The sequence below is a fragment of the Macaca mulatta genome, chromosome 7 (assembly GCF_049350105.2).
Source record: "Macaca mulatta isolate MMU2019108-1 chromosome 7, T2T-MMU8v2.0, whole genome shotgun sequence".
Lineage (NCBI taxonomy): Eukaryota > Metazoa > Chordata > Mammalia > Primates > Cercopithecidae > Macaca > Macaca mulatta.
The window spans coordinates 163431232-163450661 of record NC_133412.1 but is presented as its reverse complement, the minus strand read 5'-3'; the positions used below and the strand labels follow the sequence as shown (position 1 = coordinate 163450661).

Sequence of the window (19430 nt, the reverse complement as noted above, 5' to 3'; positions counted from 1 at the left end):
GCTGGGCACGGTGGCTTGCACCTGTAACCCCAGCACTTTGGGACGCCGAGGCTGGCGGATCCCGAGGTCAGGAGATTGAGACCATCCTGGCTAACACGGTGAAACCCCGTCTCTACTAAAAATACAAAAAATTAGCTGGGCGTGGTGGCGGGCGCCTGTAGTCCCAGCCACTCGGGAGGCTGAGGCAGGAGAATGGCGGGAACCCGGGAGGCGGAGCTTGCAGTGAGCCAAGATCGTGCCACTGCACTCCAGCCTGGGCGACAGAGCGAGACTCCGTCTCAAAAAAAAAAAAAAAAAAAAGTACAACCGACATTTTCCCTATGCAGACACCACTGGCAGGTCTGCTCTGAAGGAAGCCTGGCAAAAAAGAAAGCCCAGACACATCCCCAAGCATTCTCCCCACTTTTAAAAATTCATTCATTCAGAGTTCTAGGGAAAAATGAGTCGTCACAATTTTTGTTCCCAAATAAGGAACAGAGAAAGCCTCAGGAAATCAAGGCTTAAGTAAAATCTATCTCCCCAGGCAGTTAAAGCTCTGAAACAAGATTAAAGAAACAAGGCAATGTCTAATGCTGCTTTTGTGATTTATTTTGAAAAGACTGAATTTAGACTTAAAGAATAAGGATCAGGAGACAAGCATTGAGGCTTCAGGCCCCCCATCCCTGGAAGGTGGCTGTTGGTTAGAACCCAGATCAGATTTCTAAAGATGGGCTTGCGGAAGCTCCCAGGAACAGCTCCCAGAAGGAACAGAGCCAAGGCGTGGGGCTGAGCTTGTCCCCTGGGCGGCAGTCATCCTCCATTCTACTCTGGCCTCTGCCCAGCATCCACTCCTGGCTTCTATCTGTCCCCGCTGGTCTCTGCTAACCTGTTGTTCATGATTGCAAAGGCTCCCACGCCCCCTGAGAATTCATTGTCCCGGGCCAGCGTGCTGGTCTGGTGGGGGCAGCCATTGGCCATCTCAGACAGTTGCTTCTGCAGGATGGCCAGCGAGGCCTTGTTGGCTGCCAGCAAGTCCTTCATGGAGATCATCTCTCCCGAGAGCCGGCGCCCGTCTGTGTCACTCTCTGCCACCCCGTCTGTCTCTATGGAGATGTTGCAGCGGTTCCGGATGCTGCCTGGCATCACCACGTTCCTGCGTGATCGCAAGAGTCCTCTCTGGCATTGCGGGCAGCACCCGCTGTCCATTTTCCTCAGGATCCAGTTCAAGGACTGTTTGATGAGGATAGAGATGACATTGAACAAGGAGTAGATGCAGCAGACACCCATGAGGATGAAGACGAAGTTGGCAAAGCGATAGAGGCTTTGGCTCTCATAGTGGGCGTTCTGGCTGCTGACCAGGTCCCCAAAGCCGATGGTGCTGAAAGCCACAAAACAGAAGTAGAGTGAGTCAAAGTAGCTCCAGCCTTCGATGGGGGTGTACATGGCCGAGGCGCAGCAGGAGATGAGGACGGAGGCCGTGCATAGGATCAGCATGACATAGTACACGGAGGGCTTCCAGCCAGCCAGGCTGTCCACCTCGCACTGCCCCGCATCCTTCAGGCTCTCCTGGGGCAGGGCCCCTCGTCTCCGGAGCTGCCGCTGGTGGCACGACTTCATGATGTAGGCGATGACGGTGATCAGGCGCTCCAGGAAGAGGTTGAAGAACAAGATGGTGCTGGAACACCCAACAAGGCCGTAAAAGATAAGAAAGATTTTTCCACCTACTGTTGCCGGAGTTGTCATCCCAAACCCTGCAGGAGAGAAAAATGAGAGAAGAGTAAGAGAAATCTTTGCTGTGAATGGGGTTTGGGTCTTGGCTTTGATGGCTGGCAAAGGACCTAAAGAGAGAGTTTCATAAAATCACTCAGCCCTAGTCTTTTAAGAATGAGCAAGAGAATTCTCACCTGCTTTTGAACATACTAAGCGTTGTTCAGAGCTAGGCTGCTGAAAGCCCGTGTGGTGCTATTGTGCAAATCAGGAGAATAGCACCTCATCCTCATGGTGGACACAGCTAGCAAAAAATGGCTTGGTGATGAGAATGTGGGCTGGATTTCAGCCTCCCTTCCCTTCTCTGCTAGATGTCCTTGTACAGTCCACAACCTGAACAACCAACCCAACAGACCATGTTTAGAGAGAGAAGCAAAGGCTCATACAAAGAAAAGGCTTATACAGACTCATCAGAATTCATTTATTCTACAAACACTTATTGACCTGGGGATAGAACTGTGGAAAAGACAGTTCTGGTCCCTGCCCTCATGGAGCCCTAGTCCGGTAAGATGATTATGATATTGTGTGGTAAGTGTGGTGCTAGACGGAGTACAGGGTTCTATGGGAGCTCCTAAGAGGGGAACCCATCTAAGAAGTGGGGTTTAGGAAAGATGAAGCAGGGAGACCGGAAAGCTAAAGAGCAGTTAGGCAGGCAAGAAGGGTGTATGTGTGTGGTGGTGGGATGGGGAAGTGGGGATGCTGCAGGCAGAGAAACAGCAGCCTCCCAAGGCACTGGGATTACGGGCGTTTCTAGCATACATAGAAATGAGAAATTTGCTCAAGATCTACCCATCTTTTAAACAAAATTCTTCAAACATACACTTCATGCTTTCGGAGTGACAACGGAAGTATTGGATGTTATACTTTTATAAACTATAAAATGTCTGTTTTGCCTTTGCCTCTAACTGTTCACAATTTCCACCCTCCTGACCTTTTACCTGTGCACACAGGCATACTGCTAAGAATGCATATTGTAGAACAATGGATGTTACTAAGAAAAACAGAAATAGAAAAGAAAGCGGTGATACACTCAGGATTTCTCATGAAGGGGCAATGAGGGTCAACCCACTCACATCAGAGGGATGAGGGTTCCTTCCAAGCAAACTATTCAGTGAACATGAGAAGGCTGATAGGTTGGGCGGGGGGTTGGCATCAGAGTTACTCTGACTACAAACACCATTAAAAAATAAAAAGAATACTGAGCATGCCTCCCTGAGTCAGTTTCTTATTAAAATCAAACCATCAAACCTCTCTCTCACTCTCTTTTTTTAAAGAGATGGGATCTTGCTCTGTCTCACAGGCTGGAGTGCTGTGGTGTGATCACACCTCAGTGCAGCCTCAAACTACCAGGTTCAGATGATCCTCCCACCTCAGCCTCCCAAGTAGCTGGGACTGCAGCTGTGCACACCATGCCTGGCTAATTTTTAAATTTTTGTAGAGATGAGGGTCTTGTCTTGTTTCCCGGGCTGGCCTTGAACTCCTGGTCTTGAGTGATCCACCCTCCTCAGCCTCCCAAAGCACTGGGATTACGGGCATAAGCCGCCATACCCAGCCAAGTTTTTCCTTATTTTCAAGTTCAAATTTCTAACTTGGGTCCCATCATTTGGATCACAAGAGCTCTCATGATCCTCCCTCCTGATAATACCCCACTTGTCACCAAGCTGATACAGTTCCTTGTTGCTTCAGCTCGGTCAATGGCTGCCTCCCAGTGCACCCTGGAAGTGTTCAGACCAGACCTTGAAATGTGTGTGCTTTTGGGGTTATGACCTGCTGGTCTGCTCAAGTCAAGCCAAGAGGTCACTTTCTGTATTATCATTTAGAACTAAATACAATTTTCCTTTCTCAGCACACAAGGAGCTGCATTTGGGTAAGAAATTAACAGCAAGTAACCAGGAAACTAGAGGAAGATTCCGAGTGTAGCTTTTGAGCTAGATGGGATGGAATGGAATTGCCAGGATGATTTGGGAAGGGAGGATCGAGGGACAGGGAATAGTTCCATTGAGAATTACTTAGGGCCCTTCATGGTAGAGAGAGAATCAGACCATCATCTCTTCTCTGGGAACTCTTCAAAATCAAAGTCCCTCAGCAATTCTTGGCAGTGGAGGTTCAATGTAGATCCCAAAGCTGCAAGACCAGAGCATACTGCTGCTGTAGTTATTAAACACCATGATCTGAATGCAGTAAACATGCAGAAAAAGGGGGAAACATTTGTCTGGGGCCGTTTATTCTAGAAACTGGATGAAGTCCATGAATATAGGGAAGGTTCAGAAACACAAAGAGAGGTGTGTGGGCTGGGGGAAGGTCCTTTCAGACAATTAGAAGAGAACATTCTCAGGTAGTCCTCGCCTGTTTTAGAGGTGATTTAGTCATTCTACTCTCAGAAAGCTGAGCAACACGAGTTGCTATGGATTTACTTCCAGCCACAGTGATAGCAATAATTTACAGAGCATCTGTTAAGTTCAAGGCCCTGCATTACATGTCTGGGCCTCTGCCACGGTTTGAGTGTTTATGTGCCCCCCAAATTCATATGATGAGATCCATCACCTATAAGGTGGTGGTATTAGGAGGTGGAGTCTTTGGGAGAGGTGAGTATGTGGTAAGTGTGGTGCTCTCATGAATGGGATTAGTGCTCTTATAAAGAGGTGATTCATTCATTCCTTCCTCCATGGGAGGACACAAGAAGGTGCTATGTATAAGGAAGCAGGGCTCTCCCAAGATACTCAACCTGCATATGCCTTGATCTTGGACTTCCCAGTTTCCAGAATCATGAAAAATAAACCTCTATTGTTGATAAACCTCCCATTCTTTGGTATTTTGTTACAGCAGCCCATGTGGACTAAGACAGCCAAAGAAGATGACACAGACAAAGTCCTTGACCCCAGCATCCAAGGCTGAGACAAACTAACTACAAAACAAGCCACAGTGGGCTGGGCGCGGTGGCTCACGCCTGTAATCATAGCACTTTGGGAGGCCGAGGTGGGCGGATCATGAGGTCAGGAGATCGAGACCATCCCAGCCAACCTGGTGAAACCCCGTCTCTACTAAAAATACAAAAATTAGCTGGGCATGGTGGCACGTGCCTGTAGTCCCAGCTACTCGGGAGGCTGTGGCAGGAGAATCGCTTGAACCTGGGAGGTGGAGGTTGCAGTGAGCTGAGATTGCGCCACTGCACTCCAGCCTGGTGACAGAGTGAGACCCTGTCTGAAAAAATTAAAAAAAAAAAAAAAAATCAAGCTGCTCTGAGTCAAGGGCCAACACAGAAGCACCATGGAGTTATCTGGGCTTCAGAGTCCCAAATGCAGCCTCGCTTTGGGATGAGTGACATAGGTAGAGACAGTGAAGTGCTGATGCCAGCAGACACACTTGATGAGCTGATTTTTCCAGTCAATGAGGTTTCTAGTGACATGTTCCAGAGATTTAACATTTCTAGATTCTCTTATTTATTTGGTTTTAACATACTCAATTGTGTTAAAGGAGGGATAATCATGACTTTTGGTTATTTACTGTTTGATGGATGACTGCCATCTCTCCAATCAGCAAAAATAACAGAAAATGGTACAAATGGTGGTATTTATGGAAGCAAAGGGAGACAGCTTCCTCATGTCTGCAGTTGGGGATATGAGAAGTGGTTTTACTACTCTCAGTGCTAAAAAGTGTGGAATTAAGCTAATAACGTAGGCTTTTCCATAGAAAGCCTCCCCTTTTTTGAGCCCCATAATGCTGAGAGTTGAAGATGGCTCAGATGGTGAATAATAACCCTCAGGGTCCTTTTCTGGTAGAGGAAAAGGGCTCAGGGATTATTATCAAAGGCTTTCCTCTGCCAGGCCGTGTGCTTGTCAGCAACTCCTCACACCCACACTGGCGAGCTGGGCATTATTAGTCTACTAGTTGCATTTGACAAATGAGAAAAAGACTACAGAAGCTGAGTGGTTTGCCTAAAGTCATAAAACCAGAATCAGAACCTAGATCGACTTGTCTCCCAGGCCTGTGCTTTTCTCCAGCTGACTAGGCTGAGTATAGCTCACTGTCATCACTGTCAAGGGTACAAGCCACGAGCAGAATGGAGGGAAGGAAATTAGCCAAGTGTCCATAGTTCAATGCTTTATACAGACACCCAGACCGCAGTGGCTGCCAAACCTGGTACCAAAATCAGGGGGGGTTTGGCTGGGTCAAGCTAAAACCTTAAAATTTTCATGTACTAAAACATATAAAATATATATTTCTGAATGTATATATGTCTCTTCCAACAAATGATGTAATTACATCAGTTTAAAAACCTGTTATGCCCCATGCATTTCAGTCTCCCCATATTTTGTAGGCATACAAATGAAACTGACAGTCACAGGTGGTACTTTTCAATACCTAATATATTCCCTGTGCTTCAAGCCTGAAGTCATCTGATTGGTGTTCAGCCCCTGAGTCTGGGCGCAGATGAGTGGATCGAGAAACAACGGTTCATGAGGTTGGCTTGGAGGCCAATGAAACTCACAGCTGATTTGGTCTAGTTCCCTTACATCATTTCAGACCTCTGTTAATGTGCTTGTAAATTCTAGGGCAGATTCTGGGACCAATCCCAGGCTCTCTGCTGTCCTTGGGGCTAGGAATAAAGCTACCAGGACTGCCAAGGTGCCAGTCAACCCCCACAGAACACTTCACTGAGCCCATGAAGAGCAGGCCCATAGTCTCCCAGCCTTTTATGTATATGCTGTCAACTACATATTTTTTTTCCAAAATTCAATTAAGGTTAAAAAAAAAAAAAAAAAGTAAAAGCTTTTTATTATGGTATTTTTCAAACAGGCACAAAGGTAGAGCAAAAAGTGTAATAAACTCCTATTTTCCAAATTATCAACATCTGTCAAAACCATGCTTCTCCCATCCCACCCCACCCCATCCCCTTTATTTGCTGGTGTATTGTAAAGTTAATCCCAGATAACATACCATTTCTTTGATGAACAAAGACACATCTTTAACTGCCAAGGGCTTTATTTTTCCAACATAACCACTGTGCCATTACCATACCTAATAATATTAATACTAATTCCTTAATATCAAATAATATCCAGTCCATATTCAGGTTTCTCAAAATTATCTTTTTACGGATGATTTATACGAATCAGCATCCAACAGGCTGCACCCACACTTAGCACAGCTCTTCGGCCTCTTTCATTCATTAACAGTCTCCCCTCTCATTTGGTATGCCCTTGATTTCTTGTGTCCTGTAGACTTTAATCAGATTTTTTTTTTTTTCTGGAAATACTTGAGGGTAGAAAAGAGCATTTTGTATTTCAAGAGTGTTCTTATATGCAGAGGCAACTCTTAAATGCTACACAAGGACATAAAAATTGGTATAAACTGTCTGGAAAGCAATTTGGGAATATGTGTCAGACACTTTTTTTCTGTTTTTATTTATATATTTTTTATTTTTCATTTTTATGGGTACAGAGTAGGCGTATCATGAGATATTTTGAGACAGGCATATAATGCATAATAATCACATCAGGGTATCCTTTTTATTCTGCTTTTTGTTTTTGTTTTGCTTTTAGGAATTTATCTCCCAAATTATTACTAATGAGACCAGTTATGCACATGGATGTTCACCATGTCTTTACTTTTAATAATGAAAATCCTCAGCAACCTAAATATCAGACAATGGGGAAATGACTAAATAAACTAGCCATTAAAATTGTATCTCTAACCAGTTCTCAATGACTGGTGAAAATGTTAAGTGGAAAAAAGCAGAGCAACTTTGTGTGTCTGCAGTGTGTCTGCAGCATGAGTCACGCCTGACATATGGGGCATCCTCATTAAATATTTGTTGGATGAAGGAATAAACTTTGTAAAATATATTTATGTAGCTATATACTGCAGCAATTAAAATGCTTTTGGCTGCCAGGAACAGCAAATCATAGATAGAGGTGGCTTAAATATACAGGGGCTAGCTCCTAGAACATGACATTGAGAGAGAGGGCAGCTCCAGGGATGGTTAATACAGTGGCTTTAGAATATGATGCATGAATCAAGACTGACTGCTTCCCAGCTCTGGCCCCACCACCATGTCAGCTGGCTCCCTTCACACCAACAGCTACAGGAACCGCTCCCTCACACACCAGTGTCCAGAGTCAGAAAAATGGTTTCCTACTTTGTGTATCCTTTCCAGAAATCCTCTGGCAAAATTGCCATTATATACCACTGACCAGACCAAGTTACAACCCACTCAGAAAACCAATTATCTATAAGACGAAGGATTCCTCTGGTCAGGATTCATCAGATTCCCTTGGGGGAAGAGATGGACCCCAGAAGTGACAAGGTCTGCCACGGACATACATAGAAAAGGGGGAAAAAAGAGAAAAACACACAAAATTATCAATCAGGTTATTTCAAGGTGATGATAACACAAGTGATTTAATTATTTTCTAATGTTTTATCTTTCATTACTTTTTAAAAAAACGAGCCAAGTGCAGCAGTGAGAATGGGGGAAGGAATAGAACAAAAAGTGCTATCTGTAACTGTGAACAATCAATTGAAATAACTCACTATCTTCAGACCAGCCTCTTTTATTACTGCTTTTTGCTTTTTTTTTTTTTTTTTTTTTTTGAGACAGGATCTCACTCTGCTACTCTGGCTGGAGTGCAGTTGTGTGATCTCAGCTCATGGCAACCTCCGCCTCCCAGGTTCAGGAGATACTCCTGCCTCAGCCTCCCAAGTAGCTGGGGTTACAGGTGTGCATGACCACGCCCAGTTAATTTATATATATATATTTTTTTTGAGATGGAGTCTCACTCTGTCACCCAGGCTGGAGTGCAGTGGTATGATCTCGGCTCACTGCAACCTCTGCCTCCTGGGTTCAAGTGATTCTCCTGCCTCATCCTCCCAAGTAGCTGGGACTACAGGTGCACGCCACTATGCCTGGCTAATTTTTGTATCGTTAGTAGAGATGGGGTTTCACCATGTTGGCCAGGATGGTCTTGATCTCTTGACCTCGTGATCCACCTGCCTCGGCCTCCCAAAGTGCTGGGATTACAGGTGTGAGCCACTGAGCCAGGCCTCTTTCATTATTTTTAAACTGAGAAAAATATGTTTCTCAGCAAGTTTTCTCAAGTTGCAGTCAAACACCTGCACAGACACCTGCAGCGTACCTCTTGATTCATTCTTCTCAATACTCTGAGGAACGAAAGCTTGACTTGCATATACTTTCCCACAACCTTTTTGATGCTAACAGTTTAAACCTTCTCATGTGGGATGAAACTACAAAAGAACTGGAAGACCATTTTTTCGGTAAAAAGCCCCTCCAGTTTCAACTGGGATGAAGAAAGGAGGCAAGAACAGACTCCTGTGGATTATTCTAAAGGGTGAGGTGGGGAATGGGAAGTGGTTCAATGATGGAAGATGTAGAGGATCAGCAGGGGGCCCTGAGTTCTCACTGGGCCCATTGTATTTATGGGGATTAAGGAACCACAAGTCTTCATGACCTTCATGACCTTCTAGCCCAAGCTTTTCAAGTTACTAGTGGGGAAACTGAGGCATCAATAAGCCAGACGATCTTCACAAGTTGTGGAGGCTTGGCTGAATTCAGATCTCATGTCTGCAAGGCAGACTTCTCTCCTCTCCTCTTCTTGCCTGTGGTACATAGTTTCCAAAGATTATTTCAAACAAACTGCTCCCATCCTTGTAAGCACTTGCAGTTCTTCCCATTAAGAGAGGAAGCTTATTTTCTCTCTCCTTGAATCTTGGATGGCCCTGAGACTTGCTCTGGCCAGCAGAATACGGTGGGAGTGATGCTGTACTAGTTCCAGGCTTACGCTGTCAGAAGCTTAGGAACTTCAGCTGCCTCTCTCTGGATCCCCTAGACACCACGTAAGAAGGGTGACCGCTCAGCTGCAGAGACAGGCCCAGCCATTCCTAGATGAAGTGCCAGGCACTAAGTAAAGCCCAGCCAAGGCCACAGCTGGATGCAGTCACAAGAGTCAGCAGTTGACACTGAGTTGAGCCAAAGAACTGCCAGCTGAGCCCAGGAAATTCACAGAATTGTGAGATACATCCATGGTTGGTCAAACCACTCATTTGGGGAGGTTTGCCACATAGTGATGGATAATGAAATATCCTCTGTCTGGGACTTTCAGTGTTTTCAACAGGCACCTCTTTCCCTCTATCTTCCTCCTCTTCTTCAGCTCCCTGCTCCATCCTCCATGGAAAATTAGGTGTGAGAGACTTAAAGGAGCTTCAAGAGGAGGCCTGCAAGGGATGTGGAATTTAATGGAGGTTCAACTTGTAAATCAAGCAAGCTGTTGAGCCTGTTTGATTTTAAGGACCAGCCTCCAATTGAGGGCAGGGGTAGGAGGAAGAGAGCATTCTATTGTTGATAAATATTTGGCTGCTTCCCAAATTGGGCTATAAGAATAGTGTTTCCACAAACTTTTTTGTACATGTCTTTTGGAGATGAAGTAGAGACCCCTCTTAGGAGCCTGCTGGTCCACTCCCAAATCCACAAGCATGGAAATAAAAGAAAATCTTGAGTTCCTTTAGGGGACATTCCAGTTACCTAGGTATCCCTGAGAAGGAAATGAGCAACTTGATGACCAAGAAGGTAGTAGTAGCTTAAAACAATAGCTAAGGAAGCTCAAGTCACAAGAGTTTTGGTTCCCTATAGAAACTAAAGATAACATCTTAATATATGTCTCCGAGTTGTTTTTTCAGAAACCTGGATCCCCACCAAATGGATCCACTGGCATGTACATCTCAGATAAGGGGGAACTGAGGACTGAACTCTGAGTGCTATTCTTTGTTCTAAAGTTCTTCCTGAGCATCCTGGAGGAGGTCATGCCCATTAGCCAGAGCTAACATTCTTTTTTGCTGACCCCACATTTTTATTTTATTTTATTATTTATTTATTTTATTTTTTTGAGACAGGGTCTTGCTCTGTCACCCAGGCTGGAGTGCAATGGCATGATCATGGCTCGCTGCAGCCTCAACCTCCTCAATCTCTGAGGCAAGAGGCTGCCTCAGCCTCCTACGTAGCTAGGGTGTACAAGACCAAACAAAACCAATTTTTGGATTTCAGGTCTATGTTGCCCAGACTGGTCTCAAACTTCTGGGCTCAAGCAATCTGCCAGCCTTGGCCTCCCAAACTGTTGGGATTATAGGTGTGAGCCACCATGCCTGGCCTGACCCCCAATTTTTAAACAAAGCTTCTTTTCCTTAACTAATTGTAAATCAGAAATCTTTGAATCTACCTGATATGGTTTGGCTCTGTGTCCCCACCCAAATCTCACCTTGTATTATAATCCCCACATGTCAAAGGAGGGACCTGTGGGGAGGCAGTTTCCTCCATGCTGTTCTTATGATAGTGAGGGAGTTCTCATGAGATCTGATGGTTTCATTTATTTATTTATTTATTTATTTATTTATTTTTGAGATGGAGTCTTGCTCTGTCTCCCAGTCTGGAGTACAGTGGTGCGATCTAAGCTCACTGCAAGCTCTGCCTCCCAGGTTCACACCATTCTCCTGCCTCAGCCTCCTGAGTAGCTGGTACTACAGGTGCCCGCCACCAAGCCCAGCTAACTTTTTTTGTATTTTTTTAGTAGATACAGGGTTTCACTGTGTTAGCCAGGATGATCTCGATCTCCTGACCTCGCGATCCACTCACCTCGGCCTCCCAAAGTGCTGGGATTGCAGGTGTGAGACACCGCGCCCGGCTGAGAGCTGACGGTTCTATAAGGGGCTCTTCCCTCTTTGTGCTTTCTCTTGCCTGCTGCCATGTAAGACGTACCTGCTTCCCCTTCTGCCATGATGGTAAGTTTCCTGAGGCCTCCTCAGTCATGCAGAACTATGAGTCAATTAAACCTCTTTTCTTTATAAATTACCCAATCTCCGGTGTTTCTTTATAGCAGTGTAAAAACGGACTAATACACTGCCTATGATCTGTAAGCCCCTGCTTCAAGATACCCTGCCCTTTTAGGCCAAACCTATGTATAATCTTCATGTATTGACTCACAATTCTGCTTGTAACCTCTACTTTCCTGAAATTTTCCCTTGCTTGCAAATCATTGGGAAGTTTGCATCTTAAGCATGAGCTGCCTGATTCTCCTTGTTTAGTGCCCTGCAAATAAACACCCTCTTTTCTCCCCATTTCAAACCCTGGTGTGGATGTCTGGCCTTACTACACCAGGCAAATGGACCCCAGTTTAGTTCAATAACATTTTGGTGACCATATGTACACATTTCTCTTGGATACATATACTTATGAATGTAATTGATGACTCACAGGATATGAATATGTTCAGTGAAGTGGATGTACAAATTTACCCTCCCCTCATCAATGTTTGAGCTTCAGTTCATATTCTCCATATTCTGTTTGAATTTTTAGAGGTGGAGTCTCAGTCCATCACCCAGGTTGGAGTGCAGTGGTGCAATCGTAGCTCACTGCAGCCTCAAACTCCTGGACTCAGGTGATCCTACTGCCTCAGCCTCCCAAGTAGCTGGGCGACACGCATTCTGGTGGATACATAGTGGTTTTCATTCGCATTTCCTTCATGTCTAATCAAGTTGAACATCTTTTTATAGGTTTCACAGTCATTTGGATATTCTCTTTAGCACCTGCTCACTTATTTTGGCCATTTCTCTTGTTTATTATTGATTTCTAGGTGACACAGAAACATTGAAGCTCTAGGCCTTGAGTGAGGCTTGGAAGGGGGCAGGTTTGCTGGGTGAATTTACTGCCTCATTCATGCAAGGGCAGTGGGTTTCACACAATCAGCTTGGCCAGCCTTTTATCTTTCACAACACTCATTTCTCTGATTGAAAATTATTTCTAGCTTTTTTTATCCTAGCCAATTCACTCTGTGGTGCACATTCTGATGACAATGTTGATCGTGCTTAATAGTAACCTCTTTAGAATGGATTCCAAAATAGACACTTGCATGCCAACTGCCTCTCAGGTATAAATTGAAGTGAACTTATGCAAAGCCACCACACTATAACACTTTATGCTGAAGTGTTTTACGGTAAGTGACCACTCAGATAATATGACAACATCAAAACAATACAATAACATTAGTGTAACACTTTACACTGAAGTGTTTTATGGTTAAGTTACCACTCAGACAATACGATAACACCAGAACATGCTCATGTTAACACTGTATCAGGATTTAAATTTGACAAGCCAAGGTTTGGATCCTATAATTGAAAGCTATAGTTGTGCACCAAAGGCTTACACGTTCTGTAGGAAATTAACAATTTCCGGTCACCTCATACTCGAGGAACCCCTGTACACCTATAAATCTAAGGCAAGGGTACAAGCTGGTGACTCAAAATCCTTTTCCAAGCCCTTCTATAACTCTTTTTTTTTTTTTTTTTTTTTGAGATAGAGTCTGGCTCCATCACCCAGGATAGAGTGCAGAGGCACTACCTTGGCTCACTGCAACCTCCACCTCCAAGGGTCAAGCAATTCTCCTGCCTCAACCTCCCACGTAGCTTGGATTACAGGCATACTGCCACCACACCCGGCTAATTTTTGTCTTTTTAGTAGAGACGGGGCTTCACTATATTGACCAGGGTGGTCTGGAACTCCTGACCGCAGGTGATCTGCCCGCCTTGGCCTCCCAAAGCAGTGGGATTACACGTGTGAGCCACCACACCTGGCTCCCTCTATAACTTTGTAAAGTCAAACTTTTCCCATCAAGAACACTGCCCACTGAGTTCTGCAAGACAGGATGATGCCAGTAGGCAGAACTTAGTTTTGTCTCTGTGAAATTTCACATTTCTCCATGTTTGTGTTTATCATGTGAAAGGAAAATAAATCTTGGGGCTCCCAAATCACTAAACTAAAGGGAAAAGTCAAGCTGGGAACTGCTCAGGGCAAACCTCCCTCTCATTCTATTCAAAGTCAGCCCTCTGCTCACTGAAACAGATGCGTATCTGATTGCTTCCCTGTGGAAAGGCTAATCAGAAACTCAAAAGAATGTAACCATTTGTCTCTCACCTACCTGTGACCTGGAAGCTCCCTCCCCACTTCCATTCTTCCTGCCTTTGCTTAAGTTGTCCCACTTTTCCAGACATGTATTAACTGATGTCTCATGTCTGCCTAAAATTTATGAAACCAACCACCCTGGGCACATGCCGTCAGGACCTCCTGAGGCTGCGTCACAGGTGCGTGTCCTCAACCTTGGCAAAATAAACTTTCTAAATTAACTCAGACATGTCTCAAATGTTCAGGGTTCACTATCATAATCTGTCTTAAACAAAGCAAAAAGAGCAGACTTTATGAACTATGAAAATCAAGGTAAGGATATCTCTCCTTTGGCATCGTTCCTTCTTCACAAACACCACCGGAAAATCACCAAGAAGGAACAATGGGATGTGAAACTGGCCTTCTCTGGCCTCTATGAGTTTTCCTTCATAGTCTACCCATGTGCCTTGGGGCTCCTGTGTGCAGAATAAATCGGTTGCTTAGCACAGTCTCAGCCCTACAGAGAAGAGCCTCCCCAAGGAGGGGCTCAGCAGGTCTGTGTCCTCTCTCCTAGCTGGAAATGCGCTGGAGGGATTGGTGACACCATTAGGCAAGTGAACTGGTGTTGACCAGGAGATCATGTGAAAGGAAATTAAATTTTGGGACCCCCAAATGCATTTAGCCAAGGCGAAAAGTCAAGCTGGGAACTGGGTCGGGCAAACCTGCCTCTGCCTTTTGGTTCCTAAACAAGACAGCTACAAGATGAAAGCTACACGCCTCCCCCATATTTTACCCACAAGGAAATTCCTAGTGAGCTGTTAAAATTTCACCATGGCAATGCAAATTGATAGCTTATCTTTACAGGTGCAGTCAACCCTGCCCACCAGACACAAATGCATATCTGATTGTTCCCCTGCCCTATCGTGTCTCTGTTATCTGACATAAAATGCAGATTCCCTGCATTTTTCCTCTGCCCCATTTGTTTATATCATCTTATGTAAAACATGCAGATTCACTGTGCCAGACAAAGGCATGAATGTCTATTTTTCCCTACCCCACTCTTAAAGGAAAATTGTATACTTCTCACTATTGTGCCCTTCCCCTTAGATTTGGAGCCCTCAAAATAATCTTCAGAGAAAGGCATAGACCTGTCTCCCTGACACGAGTCCTCTACTTTGGCAAATAAATCTCCTAAAATGAGGCTGGATGCGGTGGCTCACGCCTGTAATCCCAGCATTTTGGGAGGCTGAGACGGGTGGATCACCTGAGGTCAGGAGTTGGAGACCAGCCTGGCCAACATGGAGAAATCGTGTCTTTACTAAAAATACAAAAATTAGCTGGGTGTGGTGGTGGGCACCTGTAATCCCAGCTACTTGGGAGGCTGAGGCAGGAGAATCACTTGAACCTGGGAGGTGGAGGTTGCAGTGAGCTGGGATTGTACCACTGCACTCCGGCCTGGGCAACAGAGTCAGACTCTGTCTCAAAATAAATAAAAAATAAATAATAAAATGATCGGGGCTCGTAATTTTTTTTTTTGATTGACAATCATATGGGTAAAACCTTCTCTTAGTTAAATGCTTGGATGATTTACTTCTCAGGGGTACCTAGGTACCTGGAAATTCCCCTGAAGGAACTCAATTATTTTCTTTTATTTCTACGCTTGTGGATTTGGGAGTGGGCCAGCAGGCTCCTAAGAGGGATCCCTGCTTCGTCTCAAAAAGACATGTGCAAAAAAATTTGTGGAAACACTATTCTTATAGCCCAATTTGGGAAGCAGCCAAATATTTATCAACAATAGAATGCTCTCTTTCTCCTACCCCTGCCCTCAGTTGGAGGCTGTTCCTTAAAATCATCTCCGTCCCCGGCAGAAAAAGAAAGTACAGAATGTTAGAAATTTTAAGAAACCTAACTTTTGGGAGAGCCAGAGTGGGGATGAGAGTCCCTTAAAGAAACTTAAGGTAAGGAGAGACTGGGACAAGTAAGTACCTTGAGATACGTGTGCTAGGAGCTGTGTGGAGAGGGAGGAGGCCCGTGGAGAGGTCCAGAGGGCATCTGTACTTCACTGGCTACCGAGAGCCCGTCTGCAGATAAAGTTTATGAGTATCCTAAAGAAAATGCTTACAGATAAAGGTTTACCACATGAGGGTCAGGGGTCCCCCATCAATGCTGACTTCCTCTGGGACGTCCTCGTTTCTCATGTTGAGAGAGGCATGGAAGGAAAGTGCTGCCGTGACAATCAAATAAGGCAGCATTGAGTATTCCGTAGGTTTCAAACACTGTGTTGAGAGCAAGGCGAGGAGGTAGTAGTGAGATGATAGTTTCTGCCCTCCAGGAGTTTCAAACCCGATCCAGGAAATAAAGTACTAGAAATAACAAACAAGAAGGCGACCCGCACAAGGCAGTGTACAAAATCAAGGCAACTCCTTTTCTGAGTCACCTGCAGACGACATCAAAGATATCTGCTCAACCTAAAACTTCTTTAAACTTCATAAAAACTTCTGCCAAGCTTCAGAGAGGATGGAAGATCTGATTACATCTTTACTTGCAGTATTTAAAAATTAACTTTTTAGTTTATAAAAGTTAACTTTTATACTGCAAATAAAAGGTGAATGTATCGGTCTGTTCTCATGCTGCTAATAAACACATACCTGAGACTGGGTAATTTATAAAGGAAAGAAATTTAATGGACTCACAGTTCCACATGGCTGGGGAGGCCTCACAATCATGGTGGAAGGTGAATGAGGAGCAAAGTCACGTCTTACATGGAGGCAGGCAAGAGGTTATAAAACCATCATATCTCATGAGACTTATTCACTACTGTGAGGATAGTATGGGGGAAACTGTCCCCCCCATGATATAATTATCTCCACCTGGCCCCACCTTTAACACATGGGGATTATTACAATTCAAGATGAGATTTGGGTGGTGACACAGACAAACCATGTCAGTGAATAAGGTAGAAGGAAACTTAGATCATCTGGGACAAAGGTCCTAAACTTTAGTATGCCAAGAAATCCCCCGAGGAGTTTGTTAAAAACTGGGATTTCTAGGCCTTATCACCAGATACTCTGATTCAGGAGGTTGAGTGGGACCAGAAAACCTGCACTTTAAACCAGTGCCTAACAGTGATCCGATGCAATGACCACAGACCCCACTCAGGGAAATACCAATGAGCTAGAGTCACGGCACTGGGGTAGACAGGGTTGGTTTGTGGAAGGCAACAAAAGTCAAGTCTGCCTGGGGAAGAGTCTAAAGAACGGTGTCCCTATTCCCCAACAAAACCCAGCGAAGGATACAATATCTCTGGGGTCCTGGAAGCAAAAACAACCCTCACTTTTTTTTTTTTTTTTTTTTTTGAGACAGGTCTCACTCTGTCGCCCAGGCTGGAGTGCAGTGGTGTGATCTCAGCTTACTGCAGCCTCGACCTCCTGGGCACAAGCAATCCTCCCACCTCAGCCTCCTCAGTAGCTGGGACTATAGGCACACACCACTATGCCTGACTAATTTTTGTATCTTTTATAGAGATGGGGTCTTGCCATGTTGTCCCGGCTGGCCTCGACTTCATGGCTTCAAGCAATCTGCCTGCCTCAGACTCCCAAAGTGCTGGGATTACAAGTGTGAGCCACCACACCCGGCCCCTCACTTCTTTTGTATGTTAGTATGTGATGCAGAAAACATTTCAGATGGTACAGTATGTAAAATGAGCTATCTTCAGAAATTCTGGGTTAACCGTGGAGCCTTGTGGCTGACAGGAAAATAATTGCTCCCTTCTCTTCCTTTGGATGGAACTGACTTGCAAAGTATTCAAGGACCTTCTACTTCCTACACTTTGATAAAGGAAGTGAACAGAGGAAAGTGCTACTTCCCAGCCAATACACCTTCTGCCATGTGAGCCAGGCAGGTGCTAGTCCCAGTTAGTCCCAGTTTATTTTTGTAAAGTGAGGTTTGGGATTATAGGCAGGGGGTGGAGGTAGGAAGAGGAAGAGGGAGATGCAGAAACGTGATAGAGGATTGAGGTGGTCACTTGCCAACCGGCTTTCGGCAGGGGTGTTGGCTAGCTCGGTGGACTGCCTCGGTCAATGAGCAGGCCTGGGTCCTCAGTGTTCTAGGCAGTATTTTCTAGAGTGGCACCTTAACCATTGGTATCCAAACCATCTGAAGAGCTTGTTTAAATGCAGATTCCTGAGCCTTACCTACAAATCAGCATGTCTGGGATTGAGCCCAGTTCCCCGCATTTAGAACCATGATTACCCTATAGCTGGAGAATCACTGTTCTGGAGTTTTCCATTCAAGACAGGGTTGCTCCATGATTTCATAGACTGGCAATTAAGTAATTCAATAAATGTTATGCTTCCAGGATAACTATACTCTTTATATCTGTGTTACCTAGTGGTGAGAAAAGCAATGAAAATAGATCACCTTTGGGAAGTTCTTCCTTTGCTCCGGGCCTATTGGTTCGTGACTGCGGTACGAGGGTTAAACCTCTCTAGGTCCCTGAGCACAAAGCTGTTTGACTGTCAGAATCGTGCCATAATGAGGAGGACAGTCATGATGACAGTCTGTGCACACAGAGTACTTTTCAGAGCCAGGCACTGAGTTTGGTGCTTCCCACAATCCTCATGCCAACCTTGAGAGATGGGAACCCTTCATCCCCCTTTCACACTTGAGGAATCTGAAGTACACAGAGGTTAAGTAACTTGCTCAAAAGTCATGTAGCTAGCTAGTTAGGGCCTGGGTGCTAGTGCAGACCCAGCTAATGACCTAACTGTGTCATGCCCACAACTTACTCTGGTTGTCCCTTTGGTAAAATGAGGATAGGGTGTCCCAGATAAGCTCTAAGGACCTTCCAATGTCAATATTCTAGTGATTCTAGTGATTTGGGTGTGTGTGTGCAGGGCATGAATCAGAGCTCATTCTGCTCATGCCATCACCCCAGGATTCTGGGGAGGACCTACTCAGTCTCTGCAGCTCTCCTTCCACAGGCCAGGCAGGTAGACCCACAGTCTACCCAGATAAATAAGAAAATTTCTTTTTTTTTTTTTTTTGAGATAGAGTCTTGCTCTGTCACCCAGACTAGAGTACAGTGGTGTGATCTTGGCTCACTGGAACCGCCACCTCCTGGGTTGAGGTGATTCTCCTGCCTCAGCCTCCCAAGTAGCTGGGATTATAGGTGCCTGCCACTACATCTGGCTAATTTTTGTATTTTTAGTACAGACAGGATTTCTCCATGTTGGCCAGGTTGGTCTTGAACTCCTGACCTCAGGTGATCTGCCCGGCTCAGCACCCCAAAGTGCCGGGATTATAGGTATGAGCCACTGCACCCGGCAACCCAAAGAAAATTTGTATCTGTAACTCTTCAGGACAAAAAATATGTTACAGGCTGATGTAAAGCATATTAAAAGTTGCCAGGTAAGCCAAAGCGAATGTATTTCCACTCTCTGCCTGAACTATCATTTTGCAGCAGTTACCACTATCAATACAGAGGTTACCAGTTCTTCCCAAAGTTAAGGATATTCTTGGAATTTGATATTTTTAGGGTTATGACTCCTCTCTCATTTCCATAACAGTAAAACATCTCTGACAAAAGATTAGGAACGTAGCACAGATTAAACTGCTTTCCAGGTAACTTCTGAACTATGGGGTTGTTTCTAGACTATTCAGCAACAAGTAATTTATAAGTGAAAAATAAATTATGGCTATTCTAACTGTACAAGCTAAAAGCTAGGGAATGACAAAT

General features: G+C 44.8%; 1 protein-coding gene across 1 annotated transcript in view; it reads right to left on the bottom strand.

Moving 5' to 3' along the window:
• Positions 1 to 365: 365 nt before the first annotated feature.
• Positions 366 to 19430, bottom strand: part of KCNK13 (potassium two pore domain channel subfamily K member 13) — a 124283-nt gene continuing 105218 nt past the window's right edge. The window contains 1 exon segment of the mRNA NM_001261646.1: positions 366 to 1730. Coding sequence (NP_001248575.1) covers positions 838 to 1730 — 893 coding nt within the window. The 3' untranslated portion in view covers positions 366 to 837.